The sequence below is a fragment of the Globicephala melas genome, chromosome 10 (assembly GCF_963455315.2).
Source record: "Globicephala melas chromosome 10, mGloMel1.2, whole genome shotgun sequence".
Classification (NCBI taxonomy): domain Eukaryota; kingdom Metazoa; phylum Chordata; class Mammalia; order Artiodactyla; family Delphinidae; genus Globicephala; species Globicephala melas.
The window spans coordinates 81,453,965-81,471,138 of record NC_083323.1 but is presented as its reverse complement, the minus strand read 5'-3'; the positions used below and the strand labels follow the sequence as shown (position 1 = coordinate 81,471,138).

The 17,174-nt window shown below is 40.6% G+C and overlaps 1 protein-coding gene and 1 long non-coding RNA gene across 2 annotated transcripts in view; one reads left to right on the top strand and one right to left on the bottom strand.

The window, feature by feature from the left end:
• The first annotated feature begins 1,902 nt into the window (after positions 1 to 1,902).
• SSPN (sarcospan) overlaps positions 1,903 to 17,174 on the top strand; it is a 44,856-nt gene continuing 29,584 nt past the window's right edge. Inside the window, exon 1 of the mRNA XM_030830540.2 lies at positions 1,903 to 2,414. Coding sequence (XP_030686400.2) covers positions 2,136 to 2,414 — 279 coding nt within the window. The 5' untranslated portion in view covers positions 1,903 to 2,135. The remainder of the gene's footprint in view (positions 2,415 to 17,174) is intronic.
• LOC132597911 (uncharacterized) overlaps positions 3,760 to 17,174 on the bottom strand; it is a 38,718-nt gene continuing 25,303 nt past the window's right edge. Inside the window, exons 3-4 of the long non-coding RNA XR_009565403.1 lie at positions 5,537 to 7,526; positions 3,760 to 4,698 (exon numbers count right to left, since the gene is read on the bottom strand). This is a non-coding gene — a long non-coding RNA (uncharacterized lncRNA). The remainder of the gene's footprint in view (positions 4,699 to 5,536; positions 7,527 to 17,174) is intronic.

The window sequence follows — 17,174 nt, the reverse complement described above, 5'->3', positions numbered from 1 at the left end:
AATGATCCCCGTAGGCACCGTTGTGATTAGTGAAGACTGGCTAGGGACTTCATATAAACGATTAAAAGAGCTTTTAAAAACAAATAGTGTCCATCGACAGATGAATGGATAAAGAAGATGTGGCACATATACACAATGGAATATTACTCAGCCATAAAAAAACGAAATTGAGTTATTTGTAGTGAGGTGGATGGACCTAGAGTCTGTCATACAGAGTGACATAAGTCAAAGAGAAAAACAAATACCGTATGCTAACGCATACATGTGGAATCTAAAAAAAAAGGTTCTGAAAAACTTAGCTGCAGGACAGGAATAAAGACACAGACTTAGAGAATGGACTTGAGGACATGGGGAGGGGAAAGGGTAAGCTGGGATGAAGTGAGAGAGTAGCATTGACATATATACACTACCAAATGTAAAACAGATGCTTGTGGGAAGCAGCTGCATCGCACAGGGAGATCAGCTCCGTGCTTTGTGACCGCCTGGAGGAGTGGGATAGTGGGAACATATGTATATGTATAACTGATTCACTTTGTTATAAAGCAGAAACTAACACACCATTGTAAAGCAATTATACTCCAATAAAGATGTAAAATAAATAAATAACCATATAAAAAAAATCCCCGTAGGCACTGTTGTGATTAGCGAAGACTGGCTAGGGACTTCATATAAACGATTAAAAGAGCTTTTAAACACAAATAGGGGGCTTCCCTGGTGGCGCAGTTGTTGGGAGTCCACCTGCCGATGCAGGGGACGTGGGTTCGTGCCCCGGTCCGGGAGGATCCCACATGCTGCGGAGCGGCTGGGCCCACGGGCCGTGGCCGCTGAGCCTGCGCGTCCGGAGCCTGTGCTCCGCGGCGGGAGAGACCACAACAGTGAGAGGCCCGCGTACCGTAAAAAAAAAAAAACACAAATAGGGTCCATCGACAGATGAATGGATAAAGAAGATGTGGCACATATACACAATGGAATATTACTCAGCCATAAAAAAATGAAATTGAGTTATTTGTAGTGAGGTGGATGGACCTAGAGTCTGTCATACAGAGTGAAGTAGGTCAGAAAGAGAAAAACAAATACCGTATGCTAACACATATATATGGAATCTAAAAAAGAAGGTTCTGATGAACCTAGGGGCAGGACAGGAATAAAGACACAGGCTTAGAGAATGGACTTGAGGACATGCGGAGGGGAAAGGGTAAGCTGGGACGAAGTGCGAGAGTAGCATTGACATATATACACTACCAAATACAAAACAGATGCTTGTGGGAAGCAGCTGCATCGCACAGAGAGATCAGCTCGGTGCTTTGTGACCACCTAGGGGGGTGGGATAGGGAGGGTGGGAGGGAGACGCAAGAGGGAGGGGATATATGTATACATGTAGCTGATTCACTTTGTTATACAGCAAAAACTGACACACCATTGTAAAGCAGTTATACTCCAATAAAGATGTTAAAAAAAAATACATGTGAGAGAGTTCCCAATGAGCCCAGCATCTGTACAAATAGTAATTTCAAAAGCAAATACCTCAGTGGGAAAAATACCTTGATTTGTCAGCAGGATCGCAGAATTTAAAAAGAAAGAGCCCATGCCTTTTTTGGAAAATAAAGAACAATTTAACTTCTGGAACTTCACAGCTTGGACCCTAGCAACGCCTCTTTCGGATTAAATTTTCTACTAATTAAACCCAAATGATTTAAACATTCATCACCTTGCACTGCACCTCTCAGAAAACAAAAACAAAACCGAAAAAATCCTGGGGTTTGGAGTGGGAGACATACAGCACACACACACAGACACACACACACACACACACACAGACACACACACACACGCGTACACAGACGTGCGCGCACACATACACACACGCGCGCGCACACGCAGCCTGTCTAAAGGGCGCTGGGGTTTAGGAGGCGCGGCGCCACCCTGCCCGAGCCGGCGGGCGCTGTGTCCCTCCCGGCGAGTTGGCAGTTGGCGACCCCCCCTCGACTCCCCCGCCGCCGCGGGCTCCCCGTGGCCTTCGGAGGCTCGGCGAGTCGCTCCAAATGTTTGCCATATTTGTTCAGCCTCCGTAACTCGCCGAGCAGGGCCGGCGCGGCCCGCCCCGCGCCGCTCTCGCCGTCGCCCCCGCAGCCGCCATGGGCAGGGAGCGGCCGGGCCGCGGCGCGCGGAGCCAAGGGGGACCGCCGGCCGCCGACGCCGCGGGGCCTGAGGACATGGGGCCGAAGAGGGGCGCGGGGGCCCCCAAGGAGTGCGGGGAGGAGGAGGCCCGGACGTGCTGCGGCTGCCGGTTCCCGCTGCTGCTCGCGCTGCTGCAGCTGGCGCTGGGCGTCGCCGTGACCGTGGTGGGCTTTCTCATGGCCGGCATCAGCTCCTCCCTGCTAGTCAGAGACACTCCATTTTGGGCTGGGATCATTGTAAGCATCGAGTCTGTTTTGCCTGAGCGCGTTTGCCAGACAGGAATGCCACGCCGCATGGTCGAGTTACCACTAACCCACCTGCATGCGCCCTTCCCCGGCTCCACGCCTCTAACTCGCCCTCTGCTTGGTGACCGATGCCCGCCGCCCCGGGTCTGCTCAGGCCTGGCGCGGCGGGGCTCGTGCCCTTGTCCTGCTTGTGGCTCCGAACGCCTCCGCCTCCGACAGGCCTGACCCTCACGCGCTGGAGCTGCGGAGGGAGGCACAGGCTGCTTACTTTGGTCACACTGAACAGCCTCGATAACAACAGCAGATTCACTTCGGCTTTTTCTTTCTCCTCGCCCGCGGACCCCACCCTCGTCCCTACAGAAGTAGCAAAAAAGTGAATACGTTCATCCTGTAAAAGCAAGTTAGGAAAAATCCTGTACTTGGAGTGGCCACACTGGGTAGAATTGATTTTATTTTTTAAATCTGAGGTTCCGGTAGTAAGTTTATAAAACAGTGGTTGAAGGCAGGAAATGTGAATACAGCAAGCACAGCCTTAATCCACTGGAATCTAAAGTGGGATAAACCCAGGGTGCTGGCCGTGGCAGGAGCCTTATTTGGGACTCTGCTAATGGATGTACTGTTCAAAGCAGAACACTGCTCAGCTGTTGTGAGTTGAGTGTTTGGACACAGCATACTTGGCTTAATTAAACGGATTCTCTGATATGAAGTGGGTACCATTTATTGAGCACCTACTGTGGGCCTGTCCTGCTAGAGGCCTTACACGTATTATTTCTAATCCCCACATCAGCCTTATGGGATAGTTATTATCCTTCCATTTCTCAAATGAGAGAGAACCAAGGGCAAACCCACTGAAGGTCATGAGTTTCCAAAGTTGGCAAATCAACCAAGTTGATTCCTTTTAGCACCAGACTACATCTGCGTTTTCCTCATTGAGCCATGTTGCTCCCACATTTAGTTTGTAATTTTATTATTATAGTGCCTCGGGCTTACTAAAATCTCTTTCACGTGCATTATTTCATTTGGTCCCTGAAACAACACTTTGAGGTGGGAACTGTTATTCATCTGTGGACACGAGGAAGCAGGCTAAGAGAAGTTAAATGGCATTCTCAAAGCCCAGAGGTGAAAAGTGGTGGAGTCAGGTGAGACCAGAATCGACACCTCTGGCTCCTAGTCTCCCATTGCATCATTACTGCTATTACTGACCACAAGAACTGTACCTTATAAAACAACCCTCAGAATAATTTTGGATCAGGGACAGATGTTAAAAACACCTGATTAAGTATGCATTGATGCAGGTATTTTCTATTTAAGATTATTCGAACTCCCAATTCTTGCAGAGTAATTTAAAACTTTTAATTTGTGTACTGAGAATTCCCATGAAATTATCATGATTGGAGTTTTCTAAATCAAGTGATTTTAAAAATAGCTTTTCACTAAGATATACTGGGTACTTTAGTCACTTCAATGACTGTTAACATACTCAGGAAAAAAAGGTCTGTTCTTCAAGGCTAGGTGAATTCAAAGAAGAAAGGAACGAAACTTCTCATTCAGTGGTTTTGAATATCATTTACAAATGTGTTTTCTAACCTTTCTTTATTTCAACTTTAAGAAGTCCAGTACGAAAAAAGCAAATTAGGTGGGGAAAATTTGTCTTAATGTTTAAGACGGGAACGTACAAACCTTGCAACTCTGAAATTTCACGAGCTCCTTGTAGGAGCATCACATGCTCCTAAGTGCCCTTGGAAGCTCCCTGGATATGGTGCAAAGAGCATTATCTGCAGCCAGTTCTCTGTTTGTTCCAGTTTTCTCGGTTATAATCTGGGATCCACTCGAAGTTTTCTTGTAGTGACATCTGTATTGATGATATCTGTAATCTTGTCTTTCAGCAGAGAGCATATGCAGAGCAGAGCAGTTAGTGGAGATGGCCTGAGACAAGAGAGAAGGGGCCCTAAGGAGTGGGCAAGGAGAATCTCATCCCAGCTGGGCCGGAGCTGCAGGCAACTTGTCCCCATCTCCCACAGACTCCCTGCTTGTTGTTCTCCTCAGGCTGTCTGTGGTTGGTCCTGGGGCGCTCTTCCAAGCTTTCAAGGAAGGGAAAAGGCAGGGAGGCCGGGTGGTGAAGTACAGAAGTGGAAACACTGCACCTGGTGTTGAGCTCCCGCCCGGGCATTATTCACTGAATAACTTGGGGCAAGTTACTTAAATTCTCTAGGCTTCTGTGTCTTCGTTGATGAAATCAGAATGGTAATAATAATTCCTCTCTCTTAGGGTTGTCCTGCGGAATAAAGAAATAAATACATGTTCTGATACTTAGAACAGTGCTGGCTCCCGGTAAGAGTTCAGTGAGTTCGCACTTTTTCTTAGCCATGAGTGGAGCAGTCACTGGTAGTGGCGCTCTTCGAAGTAGCAGTGGCTCTATTTTATCTCTAATCACGCAGAACAGTCACTTTGGACTTGCTCCATTTCCCAGACCAGTTTGAACCCTGAAGAAGCTATCAGTTCGGCCATCTCACCTTTCTCTGATCTGAGCCAAGTTACTGTTAGCAGTCTTAGTGGTATTAGATGAGTCCAGTACTTTCTGAATCTTTCTGGAGGATTATAAAAATTAACTTGGGGGAGAAGGGCCTCCTCAGGGTCATTTTCCCTAGGGACGTGGAATGAGTCTGGTCTGGTATATCCCCCAGGGAATACTGGAAAGTTAGACCGAAACAGTACAGGTCAATCCCTGAGGCTGAGACAGAGTCAAACCTGTTTCCGGAATTTACGCTGAATTCAAGCAGGGCGCCCAGCCTGAGGCACCCGCCCCATCGACAGTTTGACGACTTCACTCTTCTATTTCTGTTTATACTGGTTGCCTCTGATCATGTGACACTTACTTCATTTTACAAGGTTTGCTATCGCATTACTTTGGGATTTGGGTATCACCATTCCCATGATAGAATCTAGGTATATGGATAAATTTACTTAGGCAACTTCTTCTTGACCAATATCTGGGTGGCTTGATGAATGTTCAGTGAAATTCTAGTTATAAAAAAAAAGCCATTGGTAATCTCTAATCAGAGATTTATGTCCAGAGGAATTTTAGAAAAACAAATAGGTGATTTCTTACCTACCTGTAAATATGACTCCTCTCACCCTCCATCAGAGACATGACTGAAGTCTTTTTACTTCAATTACAAAAGATTCCCGTAAAGGAAAAAGAAAAAGAATGGAGCTGCTCTGGAGACCGCGTAACCTGTAAAAGTGCCATTCTTCTCTCAAAATTCTTTCTACATGGCTTGAGGGTTGCAAGTCACTCCACAAGGACAGCACAAAGTGAAACAAGGTCTTTGAGGATGAACTTGGCTAGGGGCAAGGGATCCTAGGAAACAGAAGTTTGCATTTGATTCTGTTAATGGCTTGATTTAGCTGGGTGGAATAGACATTCAAGTTTGCGCGTCATTCCAGAATTCTTATTGATGAAAAAATGTGTAAAGATTGAAGAAATCTAAGAACTTTGGGGCCTTTACTTATTTCTTACTCAGATTAATACAATTTTGGTTTAGGTGAAGGATAACGTGTTTGAACTTTGGCTTATTTTTTTCATTCGGCAACATTTGTTGGGGATGTCTGACGAGCTAGGCATTGGTCTAAAAATAATGAATCATATGCAAGGAGGAGATCTCCAGAGACGCTGATGGACATGTGGCCTTATCTGACAGTAATGAATACTTCCGGTTAAAAAATTTAACCTACGCAAATATTTTTAAAGTCCATTTACCTTTCAAAGTATTTCACTTACCATGATTTATTTGCTTTGGCATTTCTCTCTGAAGTCAATTTAAGAGCAAACTCTTGCTTCTCTTCCCCAATGGGGATGGTTAGTGTTTGTTAGTTTCTTGGCCCTTGTAGGGAATATTCCAATGGAAAGTGGGAATTTATTTGCCTTATTGTTGCTTCTTTTAGTTTTCCTGACTCTTGCTCCATTGTTCGCATACCCCATCCCCCTGGAATAAAATCCCTGAGATATATACTACAGTAATCACATTAGAAAGTTTAAGGAAAGAGCTTAAAGGGAAGAATATTTCCTTTCCTTAATGTCATTCATAAAACTTATCATATGAATCTGTAATGATTAAGCGTGCTGTCAGGAATTTCAATAACAGTTTTCATATGTTAACTTACTCTAAGGAATTCAAAATGCAGGTGTATTCGGATTTTTGAAATCTATTTTTAATCTTGACTTAATGGAAGGGAACATTGGGTGGTTATTTATTTTAAAAAAGAATACACCCTGAAATTCACAAGTAGATATATGACATATAGCAAGTTATTATCCGCAATTTATAAGTGGAGAGACTGCGACATGACAGTTTGCCTAAATGATTTGATCATGGTTATGAAGAAAAACTGGAAGTGAGAAAGATTTGGCACTGGGCTTTTGGACAGACCCTAAAACAAGTCAAGAAGCAAAACAATGATGTCAATTTTCTATATATGTGTATTGACATTTGAGAATTTAATCTGGAATTATATTTTTAGGAACACATTGCATAGTAGTACATTATTTTTCATATTGGGGCTTTAATATGCTTCCAAAACTTAAAATTGCATCTCTAGTACCACTGGGAAATAATTTTGATTATAGCAACTGTCACAGGAGAGTTAGGGACTGAGGAGTGATAATCCCATGGCCTAACTCAGTCTCCACTGAGTACGTATGATAAGTAATGAGAGGATAATTATCTTATAGGTACATGAAGTTGTTGTAGTAAGTCTAGAAATGGAATGTAATTGGATTAATTTGGAAAAAAATTAATTTTAATAAGTGTATGAACACAAAAGGGAATATTCAAGAATTTGGTGACATGCTCTCTGAAAGAATTTTAGGAATACTGAATAAAGAATAAGTAAAGTTAAGTTAATAATAAAACAACAAAAAAGAGCTTCCCTGGTGGCACAGTGGTTGAGAATCTGCCTGCTGATGCAGGGGACACGGGTTCGTGCCCCAGTCCGGGAAGATCCCACATGCCGCGGAGCGTCTGGGCCCGTGAGCCATGGCCGCTGAGCCTATGCGTCCGGAGCCTGTGCTCCGCAACGGGAGAGCCCACAACAGTGAGAGGCCTGCGTACCGAAAAAAAAAAAAAAAAAAAAATTAAAGAATAAGTAAAGTTGGAAAAAAATCATTAGATGCTTAGAATCATTAGGAGACTGTATTTTCACTTCTATTGCTAGCTTCATACTAAGCCAGATATGCAAAGGCCAAGGGAATGCTTATACAATGAGGAAATTATCCCTGAATTTCCTTTCTCTTTTTAAAAAAGGAGTGTTAAACCAAACTCTATTCCATATTTGCCATTATTAGAGTTTCTGTTTGAACTTATGTATATCCATTTTTAAACTATGGTTTGAGAAATGACATACAGTTGTCTTTTCCAATATAGAAAAGTTTATTGATAATGTTGAAAAGAACTAAGAGGTAATAATAAGGAGTGTGTTATTACTCTATTGTGGGCCCTTGGGTTCCAGAGATATTCAGAACGTGTTAACTTAGCATTATTGAGATATTTTATTTCATGTTATAAAATGACTGCAGGATCTAAAAAAGAAAGAAGTCACGTGACTTACTTTGCGTTCCCCTAACTTGAATAAATTAGGACAAATTAGGATTGATGTGGCTGAATGCTAGATGCCAATATTACCATCCTTACCTTCTACAAAGAAAGCAATGGCATAGGTTTCCCTAATATTTGGTCCAGTAGTTTTATAGATTGCCATTATGATGTCCACTTTCAGTTTGGTCTGAGGAAATGGATATTTTCTGGACTTTTTCTTCCCATTAACCTTGTCCATGACATTTCTATTAAGGGTGCTCTTTAACTGGGTCCACTTGCCTGTGTTGTACCCTGAAGGGTTGGCATCAACATTAAAGGATACACACAAGATAATGTGAGGAGTTCAGTGTGCATATTTCTATGTTGCTGTAGGATAGGAATGGAATCTAGTCATTAAATTTTAATTAGATACCATTTCACTGCAAAGTACAGTTCAGTTTTAGGACTTAGATCCTGGCAAACTAGAGAAATGCTGCTCAGAAGAGCCCATTAAAATCCAGGGTTGGATTCAAGTCTAGGTTTATACAAGTCTAGGTTTATTACAATGAGTTCATAAGCTGAAGGTGATCTTCTTTTAAAAAATGGATGTTGGGAACAGTATTTGTAGCATAAACTATATAAGAGCCTATTTCAGAGGCTTGTCCTCTTTCAGATGGTTTGGACGCTACCTCAGATCTCAGTGTATTGAGATAAAATTTGGCAGGAGTAACTGTTAGATGACTGAGCGAGGCAGCTGCCTCGATCACCCTGGTAGATTTTAAAATTCATATGTGTACGCTTCCACACACAGCAATAACTAAAATACATTTTCCTTTCTGTCTTAGCCTGCTCCAGTACGGTGGGTTCTAGTGAGGGGCTCTCTTCCCGGCTTGCAGATGGCCACCTTCTCACTACGTGCTCACGTGGTCCTTCCTTGGTGCATGTGCCTGGAGAGAGGGAGGGATCTCGCTCTCTCCCTCTACTTCTAAGGTCACCCGTCTTGTAGGATTAGGACCTCCCCCTTACAACCTCGTTTAACCTTAATTACCTCCTAAAAGGCCTGTCTCCAAACACAGTCACATTGAGGGTTAAGGCTTTAACATGTGAACTGGGGGAGGGTGTGCATAATTCAATCCATAGCCTTGTCAGTGAGGAATATCAATTTGTACAGCCACCTCAGTGATTCTTAAGTGTGTTTCTCAGCTGATTCAGGAAGGCCCTGTGGCTTTCATGGAACGGCTACAAGCCTGAATGTTTCTGATGAGGGTTCTGCACCAGTAAGCTGACACTTGGCAGTGCGGCGGGGTGGCGTGGCTCAGGCCCATGCCTGTAGTGAAACATATGGAGGAGGGTGTTTTCAATGCATTTACGCATTGCTTCTTTTGTCAAATTTCAGTAGAAATAAAATCAAGTAGATTCAGCCGGTGCCTACAATTCCAAGGGTAGCTTAGGCGTTTCATCTGTTGCCTTAGCTTTCAGGCTTAGGACCCACCATTTAGTAAATCTCTGCCTTTCTTGGCTGCTTCTGGAGTGAGTCGCTATCAGAATCTAGCTACATGACACCTTGGCCTCTGAGGCAAGAAAATGAGGGTGGCTGACTGAGCCCTGCTGGTGGCGGATGCTCAGATTTTCAGCAATTAGATGAGCCCTCTGGCCTCTGGGAGCAGTGATCTCAGGCTTGGTCTTTCTAGAACTCAAGGGAAGCCCGCTCTCAGGTCTCCTTTATAATATGCAGCTGATGCTTTCATTTTTGATGATGGTTCTGAAAATTAGATGAACACTCTTTGTTCTGTGGAATGGGTCAAAATAAAACCCTGAGGGTGCTCCCACCTGGGGCCTCATGCTGTCACAGCCTCCAGGACGAGCATGCAGCTCCTGGTGGATCCTCCTTAGGTACACAGTCAGGGCTTCTCGTTTGATCCTGTTTGTCCAGCTTAAAACCCCTAAAACTTCTAAGGGTCTCTGCTTTACTTTAACAAGCGCTGCACAAATCCAAACCATCCCAGAGGGGAAAACGAGAGAAGACTGAGTAGAACCATCCAATATGCCACCTTTTGGTCCAATCCGAGTCCAAAATGAGTAGCAAACAAAAGGCAAGGAAGGCCACGGTTCCAGACACATGCTGGAACGTCGCTGGTTTGATTTTTGAGCATATTTAAAGTTGATGCTCTCTGATCTAAGGTTGCTAAGCAACATCCGCTGCCTAACACAGTCATGAACGTGAGTGTTTCAGTGCTGTGTTTCCTCACCCTGGCCAAAGGCTGGTAAGTGACTGGCTGTTAGAAAGCAAATGGTTTGCTCACAAATAAGCATTCTCACGTCCTGCTGAAGAAGTTCGGTTGGGGTTGCTTCTGTTGCTGCAGAAATGAGCAACTCTCCCTGGCTGGGAGAGGCTGCGGAAACCTCGAGGATGCTGTTTTATCAGCATCCCATTCAACTGTTGTTGTGAAAGTGTTTGATTCAGCATTCACTGTAATGAGCCATTAAAATCCCATTAAGATACGTTGTTATCAAGACCTCTCTCTTGTGTGGAAGATAATGACAGGTGAGGAGAAAAGAGGGGGACTTGCTAGTGTGTTAACTAGACCCTAACTAGGGAGAGAATTTTCGCTTTATTGCTAGGGAAAAACATGACACTTACCAGCTTCCTTCTAAAGTATCAGGTGTGGCACACATATCAGGCCATTACCTGTGCCATTTAGCTGTGCCAGGAAAGCTATAAAAGGAGGCTTTTCCAAGATAAGGGAAACAGCATTTCAGCCTTCATCCTTTCTGTTGGAGGATGGAGGGTGCTCGGTTATGGAGATGAACACAAGGCGACTGTCCCCGCCTCAGTGAAGCGGTGCAGCGTCAGAGGCAGCAAAAGGGCAAACGAGGTCTCCGTAAGGTGGACACTTTATAATCAATGCAAAATAACTGCTCCATGACTGCATACTGATGGAAGACAGAATTCAACCATTTTAGTGCACGTTCAGTAAGTTTATGCATGTCTCTCATGCGCTCGCTACTCAGATTCTGAAACAGAAGGATCAAACCCACGCAGGTTGGCTTTGTCGCATAATCTTTTCATGAACAAGTGGTTTGGGATGCCTATGAAAGAGTTTCCATCTAAGTTAAGGGCTGTGAGACCAAACATAATTTTAAAAATGAACATAGTGTGACCGTAACTATTGTGTTCGAGAACCCTCGATAAATACTCATTCAGTCACCGAATCTAGTGCGTCACAAATTTTTCCACCTGGAGACCTCCCTGAAGCCTCGCTCCCCTTCTCCCCATCCTCACACACACATCACAAAAAGCTCAGTGTCTAGCTAACCCATGTTGCCATGGAAGGGAAGAGAGGAAATGCGGGAGAGGCTGCAGGCTGCCTGGGGACACTAACCTCATGATGAAAAGGACAAAAAACTTTTTAAAGAAGTAATGTTACTATATATTACTTAATGGTCCATTATATCCTTTGTGTATGTGTGTGGTTTTTTTTTTTTTTTTTGGTAAAAAGTGCTCTTAATTAGAAAAGCCACTTGATAATATTTTTTAAAGATTGAACAGGATGGTTCTCTCATTTACACTCCTGTTATAATTGAATTTATATTGATTTACTGTATAATTTCTATATACTGTACCATTTCATCAAATTCTATTTATTGTACTGTTTCAGATAGATGGACCCAGGAGTATTATCGTAGAATTACCTGCACAATCATTTCTGAAGTGGGACCTAATTTGAGAACCTACTTAATTATGCCTGAATCATAAAATTCAGCCTATCTCTATACCTCTGGAGTAGGCTTAATCCACATTTATAAGATTCCTTTCCCTTCTGAGAACTCCAAAAATTTTCAAGTGAAACAAATGAATTGTAGTAGTTTATTTTTCCCACAAATAGGTAGCACTTCTACCCCTCATGCTGATTCATGAGAAATGCTGAAACACAATTTTGTTTCTCTTATATTCTTTGCAAATGGATTACTTTGCAAAAGTAGGTACTTATAGAACCTATGGATGATTAGTTTCTGATAAGTTACCACAAGAGTGAGTTAGGTGGTTGATGAGCCACAGAACAGAAGCCTATCAACGAAAGAGTACCTGCTTGTAAAACAGAAACCTTTCACATCTAGCCATTCTCCCTGTGTCTTTCCATATGCCAAGTGCGTCACTCCCAGGAGCTGTGTCTGGGAGAGGGCACACACACACACAACCAGCTACGATACAGTTGAAAAAACCAAGTGTTAACTTGGTGCCCTAAAGAAGGTGGCACAGAGGAAGATGTGATTAATCCTGTCCGGGAAGGATCAGAAAAGGCAAGGAGAGGGGGCCTGAAACTGCAGGAGGGGCTTCAACTTTGGAATAAAACACATGTGGGTAGAATCCCAGATTTTGAATTTTGAAAAAATTTAGGTTATGATTTTTATTTTTGTGTGAGTTTGAACAAGTATGGGCAATTTTGAAAAAATTTAGGTTACGATTTTTATTTTTGAAAAAATTTAGGTTATGATTTTTATTTTTATTTTTGTGTGAGTTTGAACAAGTATGGGCAATTCTATACAATCCTATGATTTTAATTATGAAAATTTCTAAGTATATAATAGCATAGACAGAATAATAAAGCAGCCTCAGGTTCATCAAGTTTTAATATTTTGTCATAATTGTTTTCATTTTTTTAAGAAAGAAAACATTGCAATATATTGAAGTCATCTGTTTCCTTTCTTAATCATATTCTCCTACCTCATCCTCCTTCTCCAGAGGTATCTACTATCCTGAATTTGATATCTGTCATGCCTGTGAATGTTTTCATACTTTTTATATGTATATATCCGTAACCAATAATTAATGTTGTTTTCAATATTTTAAATTTTATATAAATGGTAGCATAATATCATGTTTTTCAATATTGTTTTTGAGATTTATTTATAATAGTTCATGGATATCATTCATTCATTTTTGCTATACTATATTTCATTATAGGAATATACAACAATTAATTTATTCATTCTCCCGTTGATGAAAATTTAGGTTGTTTTCAAAAGATTATTTTTTTCTTGCAATTACAAACAGTGAGACAATGGACATTCTATTCCATGGCTCTCTATGCATGTATTTCAAAGTTTTTAAAGGAATATTCCTAGGAATTGAATGATTGGGTCTTAAGATATAGGCATTTTCAACTTATTAGATATCGCCAAATCAGTACCGCAAACCCAAAGTTGTACAAATCTATACTCCAGTAAGTCAGAATTTCCACTGATCTTCATATATGCCAACTTTTGTTACTGTCAGACAATTTTAATTTTTAAAAAAATCTTTTATTTTTTTAATTAACAAGTTTTAATACAATTTTAAAAGGTTACTTTCCATTTACAGTTATTACAAAATACAGGCTCTATTCCCCGTGTTGTACAATACATCCTGGAGCCTATCTTACACCTAATAGTTTGTGCCTCCCAACCCCCTCCCATATTGCCCCTCGCCCCACGCTGGTAACCACTAGTTTGTTCTATCTGTGACTCTGCTTCTTCTTTGTTATATTCATTAGTTTGTTGTATTTTTTAGATTCCACGTATAAGTGATATCATACAGCATTTGTCCTTTGTCTTTCTCTGTTTGACTTATTTCACTTAGCATAATGCCCTTCAAGTCCATCCATGTTGCTGCAAGTGGCAAAATTTCATTATTTCTTATGGCCAAGTAGCAGGCAATTTTAGCTTTTGCCTATCTTATTTGTATGCAATGATATCTTATTTTAATTTATATTTTTCTGATTACTGATGGAGTTGAACATATATGTTTATTGACCATTTAATTATGTTTTCGATCCTTTATTTATTCAACAGATGTTTTCTATGAGTTGTTTTTCTCCTACTTATTGATTTATAAGATTTATCATCTTTGTTACTTAGCCTTTGTGGTTTTAGGTACTGCAAATATCCTCTCCTAGGTGGTATCATGTCTTTTACTTTTGTTTATGGTGGCTTTGTTGAGGAAAAGATTTAATTTTAATGTATTTACCTATATTAATCTTTTTATGGTATATGCTTTGACATATTTTAAAGAAATCTCCCCCTACTCCGAGGTCAGAAAGATATTTTTCTATATTGTTTTCTGAAATGTTGAAGGTTTGCTTTTGTATTTATATCTTTAATCTAAGTGGTCTACTTTTTGCATATGGATGTGAGATAATGTCCATATTTTATTTTTGGAGTGTTAATTGTCTTAGTACCATAAATAATCAGTACTTTCACACTGATCTGCTATTTCCATTTATCATCTATCAAGTTTCCATATTAGATTTGAGGAGTGTGTCTGTGATCCTCTTCAATCCCATTGTTTTTTCTGTCACTCTGCTGATATCACACTGTCTGTATTAAAATAGCACTATAATGCATCTTGTTATAAAGGTGATGGCATAAGCAACTCACCTCCCCGACCCCCATCTTCCCCATACCCCCTGCACTGGAAGGCGAAGTCTTAACCACTAGATCACCAGGGAAGAATATAAATTCTATATATTTTAGAATTGGCTTCTTAAGTTCCAAGAAAAATACTTTTGGTATTTTCATTCAGTTTGTACCTTCTATGCAAGCAATGAATACCTCACCTGTTATTTGGGTTTTCTCTAATGTCCTTTTTGCTTATCTTTTGATTATTGATTTCAACTGAATTGCTTTGTGCTCAGTTCATGTGCTTTTCATACTATCAATTCTTTGATATTATATGAGACTTACTTTGTGATCTAGTATGTGACTAATTTTTATAAACATTCCATTTATGCTTGGGAAAAAATGTGGATTCTCTCAATTTGAAATTTGCAGTTCTGTATTCAATCTAAAAATCGAGCTTTTTAATCAGGTTGTTGAATTTTCTACATCCTTACTAATATTTTTCAGCTTGATCTAAAGATTACTGAGAGATGTGTATTCAGATTTCCCAACATTAGATGAATCTATTTCTCCTTGTTTTCTTCCCATTTTCATTAAACATTTTTAATCTACTTAATGACTACATACAAGATAATGATTATAAAATACTTCTTTAGTCTTAGATTAATAGCTATCTTCTCCCATTAAAAAATATATATCATTCCATTGTTTCCTGACTTTAGTTATTGCTGCTAAGCAGTTTGGTAAATATCTAATTGTTTTTCCTTTATAGATGACGTGCCTCTTTCCTCTGGTTGCTTTTCTGATTTTCTTTTTGTTTTTGAGGGTGCTGTAGTTTAGCTCCAGTGTGCCTATGTGTGGATTTGATTATATGTTTCCTGAATCTAAGATTTTTGTGTCTTTCATCAATTTTGAAAAAAATTCAGCCATTATTTATTTTTTCCAAGTATTGTTTCCCTCTTCTCTTTAGTCACTTTGCCTGGAACTGCTATCAGTTGTATGTTTGGACATTCTTGTTTTATTTTCCTTATTTCTCAACCTCTCTATTATGTTTCTTTTCTTTTTTAAAAAATATTTATTTAATTTATTTATTTGGTTGTGCTGGGTCTTAGTTGCGACAGGCGGGCTCCTTAGTTGCGGCTTGCCAGCTCCTCAGTTGTGGCATGTGAACTCTTATTTGTGGCATGCATGTGGGATCTAGTTCCCTGACCAGGGATCAAACCTGGGTCCCCTGCATTGAGAGCGTGGAGTCTTAACAACTGTGCCACCAGGCAAGTCCCTCTATTATGTTTCATCTCCCTGTGTCTCTCTGTGCTGTATTTTAGGTTATTTCCTCAGATATACCTTCTAGTTTACTATTCCCCTTTTCAGTTGACTTTAATCTGCCTGTTACTTGTCCAGGAGTTTTTAATTCCAATGATTTTATTTTTCATTTCTAGAACTCCTATTTTGTTGTTATTGTTGGTTTTTTAATATATTCCTGGTATCTTCAAAAGTGCCCTGCTCTTTATTCGTGTTTTCAATTCCTTCTTTCACATCTGTTTATTTTGAATGTACCTTTTAATATGTTTAGTTATTTATTCAAATATGTTCACAGTAGATGATTATGTATAAGAATAGTTACAAATCACATATATAATATAAAATCATTTTGTAAACAAATAATATAGTTATATATTGAATGTACTTTTTTTTTTTTTTTGGCGGTACGCAGGCCTCTCACTGCCGTGGCCTCTCCCGTTGCGGAGCACAGGCTCCAGACACACAGGCTCAGCGGCCATGGCTCACGGGCCCAGCCGCTCCACGGCATGTGGGATCTTCCCGGACTGGCGCACGAACCCGTGTCCCCTGCATCGGCAGGCGGACTCCCAACCACTGCGCCACCAGGGAAGCCCTGAATGTACTTTTATAGGCTCTATTTGTTAGTTCTGCTATTTGAAATTCATGTGGCTTTAATTCTGAGAGAGAGAGAGAATGTGTGTGTGAACATGCATACAAGCTTATATGCGTGTGAGTGCTGGCCTTCCCTAATGAATTGATTTTTCATATGTTTGCTATAATTAGTCTGTGAGTTCATTTTCTAAGAGCATTTATATGTGATAATTCGGTGTGGGCTATTTGAGGATGTAACCCTTCCAGATGGTCTGCCTTGCCAAGTGTCCCAATGGTATCATGATCCAAGAGCCACCTTTTCTTAAATTTACCTATTTATTAGGGAAAATTTCAAGCATACTCAAAAGTAGATAAAATAGTACAATGAATACCTGTGGTCCCATCACTCAGCTTCAATAATTATTAAGTGATGATCAATGTTGCTTCATTTGTATATTCCTGTACTCCTTCCATACTCACACACCACACACTGGATTATTCTGAAGTAAATCCTGGATATTACATCATTTCATCTATAAATATTTCACTATGTAAGTCAAAAGATGAAGACTAAAAAATAATCAAAATAGCAATCACACCTTACAAGTTAACAATTTCTTAATAGGTTCAAATTCTTAATAGGTTCAAATATTCATGATTAACTCATGAATATTTCTTCACAGTTTGTCAAAATAAGGATCCCAGTAAGATCTACGAACTGCAATTGGTTCATATATTTCTTATATCTCCTTTTCTCAAAGATTTACCTATTCTCTCTTCTCTCTCTCTCTCCTTCTTCCCTCCATCCTTCCCTCTCTCTCCCTCTTACAATTTCTTTGTTGAAAAAAAACAGTTGTTTTTTTTTTCAGGACTGTGCAAGTAGCAGAAAACTCTCAAAACCTCTACCCCACCTCATCAGCTGAGACAG